Source organism: Achroia grisella, unplaced genomic scaffold (genome assembly GCF_030625045.1).
Source record: "Achroia grisella isolate CSIRO2021 unplaced genomic scaffold, CSIRO_AGI_Agris_v1 utg676, whole genome shotgun sequence".
Taxonomy (NCBI): Eukaryota; Metazoa; Arthropoda; class Insecta; order Lepidoptera; family Pyralidae; genus Achroia; species Achroia grisella.
This window is the reverse complement of record NW_026712992.1, coordinates 196,209-217,393: the sequence shown is the minus strand read 5'-3', so window position 1 is coordinate 217,393 and position 21,185 is coordinate 196,209. Positions and strand designations below refer to the sequence as shown.

Genomic DNA, 21,185 nt, shown 5'->3' with positions numbered 1-21,185 from the left:
TTCCGAATAAGTGGTAGATTAAAAATATAAGTACGATTATTCAAAAGTGCTTAAATTTAGGTTTCATTGTAGAAGTAATTTTTTATTGTATTCTGTTGTAGTAATAAGAAAAAAGACTAGGTAAACGGAGAAAATATATTAATACAGACATAACAGAATAGAAAGAAGGAATTGAAGTATCAAAAACAAGAATGTAATATAAAAGAACTATAAATTCAAATGCAAATTTAGAATATAAAATATATATCTGATTAGCCAGTTACAACATATTCTTTGATGAATTAGTTCTCTAAATACTTGTTAATTATTTTCAGAACTATAAAAGTACAATATTATTTATATAAACTATTACATTTCCAAGAACAAATTAATACCCGAAATATTTAATGAGTGTTTAATCATTTAATTAAGTGCCAGTGAAAATAAACCGCAAATGCTGCACTATGTTATGCAAAAATAAACATAAAACCGATTTTTATAGAGTATTAATAGTGCTTTTATAAATTCACAAACAAATTGACAATTGTATTTTGTTTTATTTTATACTAAGTGTGCCCACGGTTTTACCTGTGTGAAATTTGTTATAACATATAACAAATTTCACACAGGTATTCTGATGCATGAGCTATATTACTGTAAAGTTTAATCAAAATCCGTTTAGTAGTTCTTGCGTGAAAGAGTAACAAACATCCATCCATAATATATAATGACATGTAGATCTGAAATTATTAACAGAAACAATTTCATAGAAACAACAACAAATAAAATAAAACAAATGCAAAACAAACAAAACCTAACTCTAATTTAATATTTAATGTGTTTAGTCTTTTCGTCGAAGAACTACGTTATATATTATTAATAAAAAATGAAGTATTAGTATAAAGAAGACGACTACGTGGATACAAAAGTACTCGACATACCAATCTTGACCAGAGGCAGATGCAGGTAATTCGCCACTTGGTTGAACAATATTAAGAAGCAGATAGACTAGGACAATCTTACTACTAAGACAACCCAGAACAGAGGGGGACAGGGAATTGTTAGTAATGTTGAATGATGACCCCATTGCTAGCATGTACCATGTCAGATTGACCTCCACGCGGTTCCCCCTGGAAACCACCGTCATAAATTCTCGGTGAATTTATCACGATGGGCTAACTGACCTGATTTCATGCTCATCTTATCATCCTGCACTGGTGCCCCGCCAGCGTAAACCTTTAGCGCAGGCGAGTACATCATTCCATTATCATCCACTAAAAAAAACCAGAACAGAGGGGGGGAAGAGAAGTGTTAGTAATGTGGACTGATGACCCCATTGCTCGCTATGTACCATGTCAGGTTGATTCTTGGTAAATTTGTCACGATGAGCTAACTGACCTGACCTCATGCTCAACTTAACATCTTCCACTAGTGGGGCACTAGCCAGTGTAAACCGTCAGCGCAGGCGAGGGAAAACATTATCGTCTATTAAAAAAAATCCAAAACAGAGATATTTATGACAAATGTACAGGGAGACCCGACCCCAAAAAAACTTGAACCATGGGTTGACAAAGAAGATAAGTCAAAAATGAATATTGTGTGAGCATTGTACCTACTATCTAATTAATATATATTTTTAGTATTATTAGCTTATAAATAAGTCATTGTAAATGAAACAACCTTTTCTTCAATTAGTATTGTAATTGGTTAGTTTTTCTTATTAATTTTATATTTTACAATTTATCAGACACATATGTAGATAGTCAAAATTCATTTAATATTGTGAATTATATGTATATACGACTGTAATATTGAGATTTTGTGTATTAATGTATTTAATATAAATACTACTAACAAAATTATTTCCAAATTTACTGTATTTATTATACTTACACAATTCTTCGAATATACAATAATAAAACATATTAAAAGAGAATAAAAGGAAAATAAATTAATTAATATTCTTAATAATAATTTGATAAATACCGTTTTAATCAATATTTACTATTATTTATTACTTAAGTATTCACAACTTTGAGCAATTTCATTAATTATAAACGTTTTATGATAACAATGATGGCCTCCATGGTCATCAACATAGCAGTTTAGCATACCGCCTTACTTCCAATACTTGCGGATTCAATTCCTGGCACGGTACAAAAATTTTGTAATAAGTATCTTTGTTTGTATTTATCTATGGATTTTCTGCTTATGTAATATAAGCAGAAATATTGTCTATGTATGTATTAACAGAAAAATTATTTAAGTATTTGATCAGTTGTCTAGTACCAGAATACAATCTCTGCTCAGCTTGGGACTAGTTGGCGCTATGTGAATTGTCCCGGGTTATTATTATAGTAATGTGTTGGCTAATAGGCTAAATGCAATCGGGAGTGAAATAAAGTATTAAATAGCTTAAACTTGAATCCAATTTGTGGAAATCTAAATAAGTCATATCCAATTTAAATAATAACTAAAAATAAATCATGGAACTTGTCCCGTAAAAAGTGATACTGGAGTTCACTACATTTCGCCGAGAATCAGATTGGAATAGTCTCGAGCGAAATTCTCGCTATTTCACGAATTAATTAGATTCGTTATCGCATACTGTCACCTGAGAATTAATTGTGTACAATTTTTTTTAAGTTCATCAAGATTGAATACTCGCCTTTAGTCTCATTAGTTAGAGCAGAGACACTCTATACATAGATGTAATTGTCTAGTTCTTTTTTTTTTAATATCACTTTGGCGGTTAATTCATTTAGGCCATTGATATAACTTACATTTTCTAGATATCAAGGGGGAGTTAGTGTAAAGTTAAATCGAAGTTTGTGAGGTTCCAAACTTGTCCCACGGCCGCCATCTTGAAACAAGGATTTCAAATGGTTGTTATTATTTTTCTAATACATTACACGTTACAAAACAAATATGGATTAATTCCAAGAAAACTCAAAAATATACCAAACCATCTGACCAATATTGTAACAGTAATCTGAAAAATATTCTTATTAAAAACCTATATGCCAATATTAATTATATATATTCTGGTTTTTCATACCAAAATTAAATTATAATGCACAGTGTCATTTATCCAAAATAAGAACGTAGATACACATTCGGAAATGTATTGCAATTTTTCCTACATTCAGTCAATGAAATTTATTATTATTGTACACATAAATTAAACTTATATGAATATTTATATACATTCATAAATATCTTAATTTAACACATAAATAATTATTATGAGTAACACATGTATAGTCCTCGTTAATTTTTTACTTGACACACTATGAGATGTTTTTTGCTTCACAGCACCTTCTGTTAGACCTGTAAACAAATAAATTATTGTTACTTCATTTTTATTTATTCGTTTATTAAAAATAAAGACAGTTTATACTGTAATATTATGTTATCTGTGGTTTAATATACTTTTTTTTAATACGGGTACCATTCTTCTATAGAATACTGCATCAGAAGCGTTAGATTCTACCATTAAATGAATTGAATTAATGATACTTTTCATGTAATTCTGTTTGTCATTCCAACAAAATGTCCCATAAAGAATAGGTATAATTAAATTTACATTCGCAATCCTGTAAACCTACAAGAGGTACAAAATAAATCTATTTCAATCAACAGTCGCTAACGCTTCATCAAAAGAAATTTATTCTTATTGTTGTGTACCTTAAAATAGAAATCACTTTACACAACGATCACTCTAATTTTGATTTCTAAATTTAAAAGCATAAGGATTATTTCACTTCGATGAAGTGATGTAATCCCTGTGGAGCAGACTTTGGATTGTGGTACTGAAATGTTCGCCACTGTTTCACTATATAGAAAACATATTAATTACTTACCGCCCACATTAATTTCTGCAGCGGATTGTAAGCTCGGATATAATTTAATTTCTGCAAAAATAAGTACACATATATATCGTTTTAATAGTTTATAATATAGTTTTATACATCCAATAACTCAGGATAATTCACATAGCGCCATCTAGTTCCAAGCTAAGTAGAGCTTATAGTATGGTTACTTGAAAACTGATATTACAAACAATCATACTCATTACAAGCTAACCAGAGAACTGATAAAACTTAAATACTTTTCTTTGGAAATACGTAGAAAAGAAATATATAGAAAATACCTAGAACAATACAAACATAATCATTAATACAAATGTTTGTAGCGTGCGAACCCGCAACCATCGGGAGCAAGGCGGTGTCCTAATCCGCTAGAACACCGAGGCCGTCACTGGCCAAATAAGTTGCATATCAATTTTCAAAGCAATCTACTTAGTTTGAATACAAATTTCTACTTAGTTTTGGTATTAGGGAACAATTTTAAATGTAAATATTGGATGAAAAACAAAAAATATTATTAGTATTAATTTACATTTCCGAAGAATTCTTCGGTGAAATATTAAAGAATATGGAACTGTTATTTCATATTATTTACAGGGTACAGGCTCGCCTCATGCATAAGCCCTAAACTGAAATGTTTGCATACCATGTAATTTCTCCACCAAATCTCACCATTAAGACACGAATCTTATAAAGCAACGCACTTAAATAACCACAGAAATAAGTGAGAAAGAGGCTCCAATGAGTCTGTACAAAGTCTCTCTAAACTTTACTATTGACACGAAAATCCTGAATGAAAATTCTCATAATCGTGATGTCCATATATCGAAATAGGCGACACAAATGCTTCAATTTATATGGAAACTAACCGTGCCACTCAATGACGCCAGTTGTCAGTAGTAAACTATCGGCCGTGATATTACAAAAGTTATTTATTGACAGCAAATCTCTATACCGATCCCCTTTCAAAATTACGATCAGTTATGCTCGTTTTGTCATTTCTCTAAACTATTTTTTGTATAAATGTAACGTTTATACGTAATTACTTACATACTTTATTAACAATAGTGTACTAGTAACAATTATTTGTTACTACTACACTATTGTTAATAAAGTATCAAGTCAGGTGGACCTCCACGTGGTCCTCCTAGATACCATCGTGATTAACTCATGGTAAATTCATCATAGGCTAACTGACCTAACTTCTTAGTCATTATTTACTGCTGCCTTTACCTTTAACGTAGGCGAATGATCTTTCATAAAAAATATATTATATACATGCCTATAAAAACTCAGAGCTGAAAAGTCGGTATCAAGTAAGCTGTTTGAGTCTAATTTGAATTATTGGTGATCCATTATGCGTGATTAACTCATGGTTAACACGATTCATCATATGGAAATCATAAATGACAAGTAAGGTCGAATGACCGCACATAAATCATTATAAAACACTACTATGTCATTAAAAAGTTTACTGCTGCCAAAAATTACCTTTAACGTAGGCGAATGATCTTTCATAAAAAATATATTATATACATAATTGCCAAATATAAAAACTCAGAGCTGAAAAATCGGTATAATTGGCAACACTGATGTCGTGTTGTGAGTCGTGACAATTTTCATAAATTTAAAACCTTTTCACGACTTTCTACATTATTTAATATAATAAAAATATATGTAATTAATGCTGATATTTTAAAGATTGTAACCAAAAGAAACACCTTCTAAATTGGTGATCATGTCATTATGCTTATTTGTGGTCATTTTGATACATACATATATCTGATGTTAAACAGTAACCGTAGTCTATGGACGCCTGAAAAAACAGGGATGTCACATGCGTGTAGCCAATCCTTAAGAAACCTTAAGATAATATAATATGAGTATGCGCAGGATGAAACTGCTCTAAAACTGCACTGCTTTATGAGCAGCATTCATATGAATAAGCTGTTTAGGAGGGTAGTTCAATGGTTTCTTTACTGCCTTCTATTTTTCACAACAATTTTTGAAACTATTTGTATATACCTTTTTATATAAATAAATTTCAGTTCATTAAAAATAGTTTATCTATGTTATTACCATAAAGTCGTAATGTTCCTTCTCCCTTGCCGAGCGAATTTGTGCTCACACAGTTGTATGTTCCAATGTCGCTTTTCATAAATTGACAAATAGTTAATTTCATAATCACTTTGTACGATGACTTCTCTTCGTATATGACGTATTTTGGCCTGAAAAATATACAATTATTAACAACACATAAATAACATACATATCAGTTAAATATATGTATATTTAAAAGTTGACTGGAAGAAATTTTCTTGTTTTCGGGTAAAACATCAAATTTATTATTTAAATTCTAATTATATATTTTTATAATATTTTCGATATAATCAACGGTGTAACAAATATTGAAGAAACAGAAAAGAAATGACAATCATAATCTAGAGAACACATCGTTCTATATTTGAATATTATAAAATAAATGATTGAAGAGGTTTTAATACATATTTTTGTTGGAGTTTCTAACGCTGATGCTACGTCATTATATTCTATTTGCGCATACGCGAGCCATTGCATTAAGGGTACATTAGATAAGTCCTTGCGTAATCTTATTGTGTCAATAAAGAAATATTATAATATTATTTATATTTGACCCTAACAAATTAGTGCTGCTTCGTAGTTTGTATTCACACGTTTCGACTTCTAAAATGTGAACTTATAAGGATTATTTAAACGAACAACACACAAGTTTCTTGCTCGTTCTTCTTGTGATGAGAATGCCGAATGAGCGGTAGATTAAAAAAAATCTTATAACTATTCTAATGTCCTTAAATTAAGTTTAATTGAATAAATGATCTTCTACTTCTGCTTAACTGTGGGTTTGGAGTACCAACTGCACTCGTCCCCGTTCGGTGAAGCTGTAAAAGCCAGCTGCGGCCAACAGCATTTGAATAGTTCGAAAAAGACCTGTAGTCAATATATAACATTATTACTATATCTAAACTTACCCATCTAATAACATCTCTCCCCTATTCTTGAGCCAGTAGTTAATGGTATTGGGGTACGCCTCAACAGTGCATTCCAGTACCACGTCAGTGCCCAGAGGAGCCCCAAGAAGCTGATTGGGCACTATAACTGTTGGGGGAACTGTGAACATTAGGAACATTATTATTCCGGCTAATAACCAGATTTAGACGGTTTGATCCGGTATTTACCGGATTTCGATGAACCAATAAGGAGTTTGCTTTAATAAGTCTTGTTCACGCTTTTATTATTTTTAAAGTAAAACTTATTAGTCGTGCCGGTTGACGTCAAAACAACGTCTTTCATTGCATATACATATATATATATATCTATAATATTAACGGCCTCAGTAGTCTAGCAGTTTAGCACCAGCAGTTTTATTACCGCCTTACTTTCGATGGTCGCGTGTTCGTAACCACGAACGGTGTAAATATTTGTATTCATGAGTATGATTGTTTGTATCGGTCTGAGAGTTTTCTATTTCTATTATGTATGTATTTACAAAAAAAATATATCTAAGTCAAAAAATATATCAGTTATCTAGCACCCATAATATAGCTCTGCTTAAAGTGTGACTAGATGGCGCTGTGTTAATTATCCAGAGTTATTTATTTCTTTGTTAACGCCACAACAATTGTTAGTGTATGGATGAGCTATATATTGTGCTCGTAGTTATTGAATGGCTCAATTGATTAAATCATCTAATCTATTTCAATAGTCTTTAGCGGCAATTAATCAATGAATTTATTCAAATACGTTTGAATAGTATATTACAATATAAATTTGCAGAATTATACTTATTTATATTAATTATGTTACATTATTATTACTTTACTTGTACACGATATTCTCGTATATAAATATAAGTTTCTAATAATATAATTAGAATTTATACACATTTGTTTATTTTACTAATTAGTTTTAACAATCTTTTATCATTGTATAATGCAAATAAAGCTATCTAAATATTTGGAATAATGAATAGATACAATTAATAAATATATTTTATTAATTGTAATTGTATTTCAAACTGTAAATTCATATTAATATTGAATATGTGTATCTCTGTTATTTATTCAGAACTAAATAGCTGAACGGATCTTAACAAAATTTAAAATAAATGTAGATTGACGACGATGATACGAGGCCTAATAAAATCAGACGCAGTCGCGTGTAATAGTTAGTCAGTTATAATTTCACAATTACTTCAAATGATAAAAGAGAATTGTAGATAGACTCATAATTATGGAGCTCAAGCTCCCACATCTCGGTGAAGTAGCGAGATTGCCTTCCGTTCACGAAAACGAGAAGATTCCACGAACGGCACCGAAACCGACAAATCATGATTATTGGACCGATCAAAAACCAGTCTAAATGCATTAAAATGGAACACTCAACGTAAATGATCCGGGGTTCTCCAAATAAAATTGGCCAATTCTATGAGTGGGGGATTTGGCAGCGGTTAGTGTACGGGAGGCAATGTTCTGATAAACTCGGGATTGATCCCGGTGGCGGGTTTCGAGGTTCGGGAACCAGGACGCCCGATGAGCCGTGAAATACGCCCTGTTCGATGTTTCCCGTTAACAGAGATTCGAATTTCAATTTCTTGTTTTTGCAATTTTCAGTTCTGATCCACCTGGAAATTCTCGTGCAATTCTCAATTGCAAGTAAGTATACATTTATTTATTTATATCTATAATAAATTTTATTTTATTATTAGGAATAATTTATACTAAATAATTATCATATTATAAATAATATTAATATATTATATATATATATTTACCGTTAATGTTTCTGAAACAAATATTGTCTCTCATGAACTCTTATGCAATTCTCAATTGAAATAAACAAATACATATATCTAATAAAATAATTTTTATATATCGTTACCCCGAAATATAAAATTAGTTCTCTCTAATATATTCTTGACTACATTTTCGTTATTGTCGATGGATGTATATAAATGGTATACTATTAAAGTGTTTTCTAGCAGTCAAAGCATAAGCCTGTAGAAAATTCAATAAATTACTACAGAATTTTAATGTTTTAAAAAAAGCAGGGAGTTGTCATATCTAAAAATGTTATCGTGAACGAAGTTGAAAATGACTAAAGTATAAAAAGTTTTTATTTCATTGCATATTCTGACGTTAATTTGAAATAAGAAAAAAAACATTCGATATTCAAACTCGTAAACAGAGACGGCCATAAACTAAGGTAACTAATATATTCCCCAAATATGAGGTCTTTATTCCAGCTTATGAGGCTCCTCAGTCAATGGCAAGGAAGAGTCAATTATACGGTAGGGCGGCTTACAAGAGGGAGATCAATTCGGCTTTATCGCGATCTGAAGCTGGTATAAGTGTTAAGCGAATCGGCGACCTGTTTGTATTTATGAAAATACATAACATAACTGTAAGTGAAATTTTATAATTATGTATAAAATACGTGGTACAAAAATAGATAGTTAATACTACAATACCAGGGATATCAAAAATGGGATATATAAGTATCAACAGTTTTTTTGTGGAGAGTATTAAATAAAAATCTATATATATATAACTCAAAGGTGACTGACATAGTGATATATCAACGCACAGTCCAAACCACTGGAAGGATCGGGCTGAAAGTTGGCATGCAGGTAGATGTTACGACGTAGGCATCCACTAAGAAAGGATTTTGATTAAATCTGCCCCCAAGGGTATAAAATAGGGGATGATACTTTGTCAATTTTAAACCGATTGGGCTGAGATTTTGCATGCATAAAGCTACTATGACGTAGGTATCCCCATTTTGATAAATTTCACCCGTAAGGGCATATGTTAACGCGAGCAAAGCCGCGGGCATAAGCTAGTTCGATATAATACTCGTAATAGGATATTGTTTTTACTATTCTTTCCATTGATCCGTATTAATATTGTAAAAAAAAAATATTAGAATTTAAAAATTTATGCCGTTCTCGTAGAATTATTCGATCCTATATTAATTACGTTGGGAAAATATGATCCTCTATAATATTTTTAATACTAAAAAACTTGATGTGATCACTTATAAAGTGACTAAAATGTCCTACATAAATAAATTATTTTTGATTGGAATCAGATTTGAATTAAGACTCAATATTTAATTATACAAAAAACAAACAATCTTAATTTTACATATTTACTAATATTAAATCTGCATTTAATTAACTTCTGGCCGCACTTTCGTTCCTATGCCCTATGTCTGATAGCGATATGACTAAAAAGTATCCTATAATCTCCTCGATTTTCTATATTACATACATGTCAAATTTGTTAATAATAATCATTTAATCGCCTAATAAATAAGCAAACACACTTTTGCATTTATAATATTAGTTGCAATTATTTCTTATGTTTTAATTTTCAAGTGGCCAAACTCTTATGAATTAAGACTTAGATAAATTAAACCTAGAGATGTTATATCGATGTTAACTGGATAATTGGCTAATTGTACAGAAGCCAAAGGTAAGATTAGGTAGCCTTATTCAGATATGTTAGGTGTCATTTTGGTTAGAAGCTTCTCCATATTTATCTAATTTTTACACGCGACTTTGACTGCGTCGATCAAGATTTTTTTTTTACAATTTATAAATAATCATAATTAAACCTAATTTATAAATGTGATAACTAGATATTGGTAAATTCAAATAACCCTATAATAATAAGCCTGGACAAACACAGCAACATCTAGTCCCACGGTAAGCAGAGCTTGTGTTATGGGTTCTAGACAACTGATATAAATACTTAGAAATTTTTTTCGTAAATACATACATAATATACATAGAAAACACCCAGACCGGTAAAAACAATCATACTCATGAATACAAAAGTTTGCTCCGTGCGAGAAATCGAACCCGGGAGTATCAGAAGTAAAGCGGTGTTTTAAACCGCTAGACCACTAAGGCCGTCGGAAATTGTAAAGAAGTCAAAGGTAAGATTATCCTTATTCAGATAACAGGTTCTTACATTTACCTCAGAATCAAGTTAAGTGTTATTTTTTGTATAGTTTTTATTCGCAACTTGTCTTTATGATCAGTATTTTGGCGGTTCATTTTCAAAAAACTAACGTAGAAATAAGTTTTTTTTATACTTACAATTAACGTTAAGTGTGATCCGCTTACTGACTGCAGGTGGTACATCGTTGGATGCGATGCATAGAAAGGCTCCCATCTGCCGTCGATCGACACGCCATAGCGGAAGTGACATGCCCACGTAGCTCACAACTGCATAATAGAAACACCTTATTAACTACTTTTACACGACACGTTCTTTCACGCGACATCAGACTTCCCTCCAATCTACCCTCCGTCCAATTCAAACGGGGATCGAAATTACCCCTTAGCGGTGCCCTCAGAGTAAAGTATCCGGCAGTTGGCATTCAGCCGCTCCATAAGTCCGCGGGTTTGGAGTACCATCTGCTCTCGCTCCCTATCGTCCGGTGAGGCTGTTAAGCAGCCAACAGCATCAGAGTAGTCCGAAAACAAAAAGCGATCAGGTGTACGCCGGATTTAGCGCGGGAAAGCCAGCGCGCGCAAACGTGATTGCTTTTTATTTTTTTTTGTGTCGACTCCATCGCGTGATTTATCGTAAGTCATTAAATGTTTACAAATGTCCTTTAACTTTCTTTTAAAATGTAAATTTTTAATTTAAAAGTGTAATTTACATTCCACAGATATTCTTTCTTTTGCCTGGCCTTGGTCCCATTTATTTGAAGTCGGCCCGTCTGGTCAGTCTTCGCCAGGACGTTCTGTCCTGGGATGTTATTTTGGCGCTTTTTATATCCCTCTCAATAACGGACATCCATGTGAGACGGGGTCTGCCGCGTCTTCTGGGCTGGGTACTTATGTCAAACATTCCACAGATATTAATTTATAAAAATATATTTTTATTAATAACTTTATGATTACGTAAATACTCCATAGTCGGATGTCCGCCATTTGCAATGATAATTAATTATTATAAAAAGGCGCTAAGGAACGCACGATTAAAGGACGCGGAAATACGCAAGCTGGCCACACGCGCGGTCATTCTCGTTCTCTTTGTTTATATTTACGTACACATTATTTCCTGCAAGATAGCTTATTCGCACTTGAATTAGAGTACGTGTAAAGGCAGCTATTGTATCTAGGAGTATTGTTTTATCAATTCTGGATCTTATTCCACAAAAAACATGATTTTTTATATCGGCTTTAATCATTTACGTGTCAATTTTTAACACATGAATATTTTCTCCCTCAGATCGATCCTGTCCCTTTTTCTCTCGATCCTCTGTCCCATTCAAACGGGGATCGAAATTACAACCACTTAAGCCGAGGTTCGATAAAACTTATTCGTCAGGTAGGAGTTGGCTTTATGCCCCTTTATGTATGTTTTTTTAAGTAATTGGAATGGCAAAGAAGATACGGCCCACCTGATATTAAGAGATGTAAAGGATACCCCATCCTTCGCCTATATACATAAACAATACATCTGATATTCCGTTATCATGTAACACCTGCGATACCACTCATGCGTTGACACTCTAGAGGACTAAGATGTCATGCTTCTTAGACTGTAATATCATACTAAGTGTACCCTACAACTGAAACAAAGATTACAAAGCAAGCTGTTTGGTCGCTTAAATAAGAGAGATTAAGGTACACTTAGACAACCTCTGGTTTTTGAAGTACCTTCTGCACTAGACTCTTTTTCATACAGAGTATGTTAATAATAATAGTAGAATAGTTCGTAAAAACTAATATTCTACCTTAGATACTCTTCCAGAAAATAAAATATAAATTTGCTGCATATTATTCAAAGGATTTACGGATTCAATTGAAATATATTAAAACACAAATAATAAATAGATGTCATAACCATGAAAGCTTAATAATTTTTCAATATTTTGTGCCCAAACCTATTTGTACCTTAACTGTCAGTCCCTTTCATTTTCCTACAAAGATATCTTCATGATCAGATGAAACGATAAAATTTTGTTTGAAATAAACACAGACAGTCCTCTTTTATTTCCAATATCTGGTTAAGTTAAATGCCTTCGGAGATTTATATTCAAAAGGGCTCTGAAGGGCTAATATAGAGTCCTTAGTTTAAGCTCGTTGATGCATATTTAACGAAGTTGTATTATTTCGTAATTTTTAAAATATTCTTAAGTATTTGTTGAACGAGGTATTTACCTAACTAACCTATAATAACTGTAACAATAAATTTTTATTATTACAGTTATTACAAAAATTAGCTAATAATACTATAAGGTTCTAGTGAAATTGAAATTTAATTAGATATTAAAACTTGAGTTATACGTCACAGAGTGTGTGGCAGAACTATTGACTTATGTATATGTATTCAGTTCTTTTTCTATTCAAGAAGCTTTAGGATTCACAAGAAGAATAGTTAATCATCATCATTTCATTCCGAAAGATGTCTTCTGCTGAATAAAGGCTCTCCCCTATAATCTCTACGACGATTGGTCCTCCGCTGCTCGCAGCCATCGCTTTACAGCGAACCTAACCAGATCGTCGGTTCGCCTTGTTGAAGGCCTTCCCCACACTGCATCTTACGGTCCGGGGAAGCCAGTTGAGGACCTTACTGCCCCAACTGCCATTAGTCCTACGATCTATATGCCCTACCCATTGCTACATCAGTTTCACAATAGGCAAGTCACATAGCTCGTAGGTTAAATTATAAAAGTTTTAAGGTATTTAAATAAAAGTTTCCCTGTCCTTACCCATACCATAAAGTATGTAAATAAAATTTTATTTTCTTATTTAAATCATATACAAGTGTTAACTTACCTTTATAAAAGTCCCTGCCTCCAACTTTCTTCAATAGCATCGACTCATTGTCCTCCCGTCTCCAAGTTATCTTCGGAGGTGGGTGTCCAGTCGCTTTACATATCAGCGTGATGTTATCCATCTCATGAACTGATACATCTGCTGATGTCTCTTCATTTATTATATCAGGCGGAACTGTTAGACAGTTTATTAATCAGTATTAGTTATTTCTATAACAGTATTAAATTTGTGCAAACTTAATCAGGTTAACATGAAAATATCCTCTAGATATTCTAGACATGATTAGGTAGATTGCCATTTGGCAATGAATGAATTTGTATATTGGACCTCCATAGTAAATACTATGTAGGTACATATACAAATTCACGAGGAACTTATTATGATGGTTTTCAGGGAAGACCGCGTGGAGATCAACCTAACAATCCCCAGCGCCCCCTGGAAGAGGCTAATACCTACATAGGACTTTACATATACTTTTATGAAGACAAAAAATATAAATATCGTATTATTTGTTACACACTTAAAACTATAATTACATATATGAAAGCTAAATAAATTTAAAAAATATATTTATAACACTACGTAACCAAGAAGAGTTAATGAGTGTTTTAATGAGACGCTACGTTGAATGCAACAGATTTCATAAGCAGGAGCATCTACATTTTAGCAGCTGAGTCGGTATAGCGGTTTACGAGTACTCAAGTGTATCACCCATGTCGTTTGTTCGGATCAGTGCTATTTACATAAGCGAAGGGAGTATAGGGGATGCGGCACAAGTGCTGCGTACTGGGTTTTATTGGCTTTTAACTTTGTGGCCTTTTGATGTTGGTACATCGTCGGCAGCTTAAATAATATTGAATCCAACAATATATGTAATACTAGCTGACCCAGTAAATGTTCTGCTATATAAATTAAAATCGCTAAGAAATAGGGGTTGGTGATAGAAGGGTGAAAATTTAGGGTTGTATATATTTTTAATGTCACATTATAAAGAAATAAATAATAAATATTTGCCCAAAAAAAATGTTAGGGGTAACTCTTATCACTTAGGGGTATGAAAAATAGATCGTAGCCGATTCTCAGACCTGATGAATTGCATATAAAATTTAATAAAAATCTGTCAAGCCGTTTCGAAAAAGTGTCGTAGCCAATATTGTGACACGAGAATTTTATATATAAGAAAGATATACCAAGATGAATATTATCCAAGTGTGTATTCATAAGCATTATGAACTGTTGATGACATAATGAACGTAACAGTTGATGTATTAATATTACGCTATCTTATAACCATCTCAGTAATGAAACAACCATCAGACGCAAGTGACAAGTAAGAACTTGGACCTCAACTCTAAGACCTTAATGGACCCGTATGGCATGTAGAGCCTTGTATGATGATGTTCTAAATGTATTACAATAGCCGTACTATTGCACTACATAAGCATATCGTAGAATGCAAATGAGTATCCTTTTTTCCCCTGAACAATCCACACAGCGCCATCTAGTCCCAAGGTAAGAAGTGCTTGTGTTATGGTTACTAGATAACCGATATAAATATTTAGATTTTGTAAATACATATATAACATACATACAAAATACCTAGACCGGTAAAAACAATCATACTCATATACATACAATACAAATACGCCATGCGAGGAGTCGAATCAGCGACCATCAGAAATAAAGCAGTGTTCTAAACCAATTGATCACCGAAGTCATTGATACTTAAATCCAATGTGAGGTATGCCTACCACCTTTTCATAGACTGACTTTTACTTTGATGACGGTGTTTCTCTTACCAAAGAGTCAGTCAGATATCCATATAAATAAACACAGGAATTTTTTTTTGTTAGACAGATTTGAACTCACAATGTAACTACTACTCATGTAAATAAGAGTAGCAACATCTAGACCACGATGCTCTCAACGATTTCTATATACATAATCTATGGAGATTTGATATTACCTACATTTCTGTATGTCGTTCTTTTATTAAATCTCCCAGTCGTTCGCAAACTTTGGACGCCACTTCGAGACATAGTGAAAATTCAATATTGAAATCCATACTTCAAAACTCGAGGAGTGAAAAAAAGAATAACCTCCAAACTAATTTGAGCAGTAAGCGATAAAAGTTGGCCCCCGCTATTGGTGGAAAAGTAGAGCTAGCTGTGATTTATTTTTCTCGACGAAAAATACTTTCCCACTGTTTTCATTCGAGACGTTTCATTGATATTGAGTTTTGTTCTAAGTTCGACGTAAGTACTTTGAAATGTTTTGAAGCTTGAGATCGGTCCTATCCTTAATAAGCTTAAAGACTTCCCCTCTTTTTATTTTTACCTATTATGCGTTTAAAGAAATCGTTCGTTTGAAGTTTCCTTTGGGAATGTTCACAGTTGAATACACCTTCATAAAGTTTCTAATTCGGTTTGTTGCTTTCTAATTTACTTAAGTGCTCTATGGGTATACTTAATAAATTATATCTGTTTACTGATTTATAGAATTTAATTGGAATTTATTATTTAATATGACAGAAACTTTCTATATTATTAACAAAATAGAAAGTTTCACTATATTTAAACTTTATTTAAATGTCTAATGAGTTCTTACAATAAATAAAAACAAAATATAAAACATACCATCACCACTACTGTCCCATATGGGGTAGTCAGAGACATTGAGATCGATTGTCGATATTGTAATGAAGGTCCACATGATTGAACTCACGACTTCTTGGGCATAATTCAGGGTATGTAAACCACTAAGCCACGATGCTTTTATTACAAATTAGTTCGTTTTATTTTAGTTAATTTAATGTGATCATATTGGAAGAATTGACATATTTGTATAAAATTTCTCACCGTATACATCTATGCATCCAATCTGCCACTTCATGCTTGGTTGTGTATTAATCTGACACATGTAGCAGCCCCGATCTTCTGCTTTTAGAGGCCGGATCCTTAACTGCCAAGTGCTTGGGGTATCCAAGCTGACTGTATACCGGGGACCGAGGACCACTCTCTCGTGTAACGATAAAACTGTTTGATCTTCAGCTCGGAGCCAGCCCACCTGTTAATAAAAAAATAAACATTGTTATATTTCTGCTAAATATACTTGTAATAATATTTTTTTGTTGAAGATCGTACCCAGTGGCGTTCCTTGAGTCCAGCAGTGGATTGTAGTGGGCTGATGATGATGATGATGATGATTATTTTTAACGAGGTAGACTATAAAAACTCGTCTGCATAGGTACCTACATAAGTCTCACCTATTTTAGCCGCAAACATATCGCTCACTTCCTTACTTTCGATGGTCGCTGGTTCGATTCCACGCACAGACGGTGCAAACATTTGTATTCATGAGTATGATTGTTTGTATTGGTCTGGGTGTTTACTATGTATATATTTACAAAAAAATCTAAGTATGTATATCAGTAGTCTAGTACCCAAGCAGTTACCATGGGACTAGATGGCGATGTGTTAATTGACCAGGGTTATTTATTCTTTAAACAAAATTGAAATTTGCAACAGAATAGTTGTACCTCTCCATCGCAGATAATAATAATATGTTCCTACATATAGACAAATTTTGTAACGAGTATTTGAACTATAAATGACCCAGGAAGCAACAAATAAAATAATTTTCCCTTTCACAATAATCTGTAAACATTCAACTTGACTTTTAAACCTGAGATATTTATTGGAGAAAGCATTACACTATTCATTTCTTAATTGAAGAACCGCTGAATAGGTCGTACCTGCAGCTAGAAGTCATGCAATCAATTAATTATAATAGAAATAATTCTGAGAACAGAGTATCAATCAGAAACAGAACATTTATAACAGAATGCAGAAATAATTTGAACTTTACACAGTGTGGAGCGCTTGAGTAAATTATCGATTCGATTATGAAACAAATTGGTAGTTGAATATGCATATCTAAAATTCTATTTGTTTCACAGACCACCATCCGCTCACGGCTCCGGCTGCTCGTACAATACCTTGTGTCTCACGACTCTCGAAAAACCGGAAGTAATAAAACTACTTAGACAGACCTCCAACATAAAGGAAGGGAAACACAAGAAGAACATAAATAGGTTAAATATAGAAGTATGTAGTAGCATAGATGTAACAACACTAATTGATTACAGGCGAAACAACGTACTCGAAAAAAAATGCCAAGTGGTGATGTATAAAAAAAGAAAAATTTTAAATTCTGTAGACATAGTATATAATTCGATTATTTTTTAAAACTTATTATTCACTTTATAAATAGTTGCACTAAGAATTAAAATCGATTATATAATAAGGTATAATGACTGTAAATTTAGCATGTCATAGGAGTGTATACTAGGCCTACCTGAATAAAAATATTTTGATTTGATTTGATATTTTTGTGCACAAAGTCACATCCCTAGTACGGAGTTGCAGGGATATTTACGTCTCGACCGGGGAGAAGCGACTTTGTATTTAATTTAGTTCGCCGCAGTCCGGGTTATAAGCTCCTTGAATTTTAAACAGTCGGTCTTAAGTACTTAAGTACCTACTAAAACTAACATGGTAATAAACTTATTTACTTTCAGTCTTATCAATAATTTAGGTGAGCCTGGCTTAGTAGGTAATGCTGGTAGATTACGCCCACTTTTGAATCATTTTTCTGGTAGTCCCCAACTCGAAAAAATTAAAAGTAAAATTTCATAACTATCCTATACTCCAGAGTTTACGTATTGGCTGATGTCCCCATTTGATTTAACCTAAAATTTACATACTATGTAAAATTCAAATTACAGTGCAAACTAAATTTATGAGGATACATGATTAGTACTAAAGGTAAAAGTAGTCTGTACAGATAAAATTAAATCAAATTCGAAGTAGAAAATAACTCTACTTTTATCTGAAACTTTAGTATCATCAGCTCTATCAGTACAACGCTTATATTAAGTAAAAACATTAAGGCTGCCCTTCTGATTACTACCAGCTGCAGTATTTCACCATCGCACCACCCAAAAGTAACTAAAACACCATCCTACGTTTTCCCTTGATGCAGCGGGTGCTCATGGGCGGCAGTAATCATTTACAATTACCTGACGGTATGCTCACCTGAGCAGCAAACATATTTGTCCTCTATGCTATAAACGAAAACTCTCGTACCTATTACATTATTATTGAGTTAACATATGGTTATCACTCTTTAAAAGAAGACAGAAGAATCACTCTCGTCTGTCCCACTTGACACGATTCATTCGTAAGTATGTAATAAATTAAAATATGTTATTCCAAAGTAAAAATAATTGTAAATTATCATCTTTTGCGGTACTTTTATTTGTGCATATAGCCTCAGGGTGAAATTAATTATACCGCAAATTTTAACAGATATAAAATAGTATCAAATATTATGTTAAGGCACAAATTTTGGTGTGAAATTTCTACCTTGTTTGTGAAAATTAATGGATCCCTGAAATTAATTTTTGTCGAGTGGGGCCTTTATCTGTTACAAATATTGTTTCAAATAACAATTAATTTTGATTTCAATAGCAATACAGCTATATCTATTAGTAAGAAAAAATAAAAAAGGAAAGTAAAATAAAAGTTATGGATCACATGTGTCATACATCTTTAAATATTGTTTCATTTTGTTTCTGGACCCCTAGATGAGGTAACAGAATGTATTATCGACTATTGATATTATGGTAAGCGTGACACTTGACAGGTCCACATTTAGCTGAGCTAATTTGAATCTAACGTGACAGGGGGCAGGATTACTACTGTCTCTCGAATTAATTTGGTTTGATACCAGGTATAGGTATGTATTATCGTAACTATAAATTTAATAAAATTATAGATTCACTTTGGTATTTACTATCGTGTGTCCAGATTTATTTATCAACTCCCAACCAAATCATTTTGATATAGGTGAAAATTGCCACATGTATACGAGAACGGCACAACACATATCTAGACATCGTGTGACGTGTGTAGTATCCCTCTGTGTTGCCATTCGAAAGGACTAAGGTGTCATGCCTGTAATTACACTGTCATATCTAACCTCCCAACACAGCTTACAAAGCAATCTACTAAATGACTGTCAACTCGGTAAAAGTAAGCTAAGTCTAGAAAATTCAAATTTAGAACTTACTTAGTTTTGTTTTATAAATAGAATGTTCGCTATGGATTTGTGAAAATTTTAAGTTAGCGATAACTAATTCAAATTTGGAACATATTTAGATTTATTTCATTAATCGAACGTTCGTTAAGGATTTTTCAAAATTTAAAGTTAACGATAGCTAATTCAAATTTGGAACATTTTTAGATTTATTTCATAAATAGAACGTTTGCTTAGGATTTTTGAAAATTTAAAGTTAACGGGAGAAAGTAATTAATAAAGATTAGACAAGCCAATTTACGTAGCAACCCTAACAATACTTCATTGCACTCAGGCACACTTTATCGCGGGCGGCATTACACAGCGTGGTTATGGGATAAATTAATGGCTGCTGTCAAATTCCTCTCACAAAATATGGGGGAATAAAGGATTTTGAATGGATGTAAGTGATGTTACTTGTTCCGTCGACCAGATGGAGACATATCCAAATATGCGGTGTAACTGAAAGGGTATAATAATACTATATAATACACTAGCTACCCTGCACGGCTTCGCACGGATGTACATCTATTATACTCATAAACCTTCCTCTTGAATCACTCTATCTACTGCTAAAATTGCATTAAAATTCGTTGTGTAGTTTAAAAGATTTAAACTCTATTTTATACTATGTAAATATATACAGATCAGATTGCATTTAATTAAAAAAATATATGAGGTAGGTCTAAGATTTTGTAAACTTTTCTTGCTAAATCGGTAACGTATTATAATTGCGATAAACTTTGAACTATTAATTTCTGTCATATACGAAGTACTACAGCAGTTTTAGTATGATTGTGTTTTATGTTCCTTAAGACCTTTACAATCTTTCAAGAATCGAGTAAAATTATATGCCAATGAGATGAAAATAATAACATAATAGTAATGAACTGTCATACGCTAACAAATAATTTATTATCATTTGTTTCTAATTTACATGACACAATAAACATACCCGTATAAATTTGTGTGTAATATGCGACAATTTACGAAGCTGTGACATATTAAAGAACTCAAATATACAAAATATACTCGTAGACAAAAGATGTAATGTGAATAATCTGAGGAAAACGGCTGGTAGAATAGAATGAAGTTTTCTGATACAATGAAGACTAAAATAGATGAAGGACGTGGTTACTAATGCGGATCAAACAATTAACGAAAGCAGCATAGATGCTGAGAATAATCCTGGCCAAGAATTTGGAGCGGGTGACCGCGTACAAACAGGAGTTATGCAGACCGTGACAGAACTGGGAACTTGGTAGTGTTAACACGATTAGAACGCCTGCACTACAAAATTAAGATGGACACCGGCTACATCTGGCACCGTCACCTGGACTGGTTAGTGGAGGCACCATGCG

At 32.7% G+C, this 21,185-nt stretch overlaps 1 protein-coding gene across 1 annotated transcript in view; it reads right to left on the bottom strand.

Annotated features, from left to right (window-relative positions):
* Window positions 1-3,151: 3,151 nt before the first annotated feature.
* The window catches only part of LOC131850014 (protein CEPU-1-like), a 122,191-nt gene continuing 104,157 nt past the window's right edge, over window positions 3,152-21,185 (bottom strand). Inside the window, exons 4-10 of the mRNA XM_059200159.1 lie at window positions 16,545-16,752; window positions 13,687-13,860; window positions 10,990-11,118; window positions 6,857-6,995; window positions 5,928-6,076; window positions 3,843-3,893; window positions 3,152-3,309 (exon numbers count right to left, since the gene is read on the bottom strand). Of these exons, the coding sequence (XP_059056142.1) occupies window positions 3,200-3,309; window positions 3,843-3,893; window positions 5,928-6,076; window positions 6,857-6,995; window positions 10,990-11,118; window positions 13,687-13,860; window positions 16,545-16,752 (960 nt within the window). The 3' untranslated portion in view covers window positions 3,152-3,199. The remainder of the gene's footprint in view (window positions 3,310-3,842; window positions 3,894-5,927; window positions 6,077-6,856; window positions 6,996-10,989; window positions 11,119-13,686; window positions 13,861-16,544; window positions 16,753-21,185) is intronic.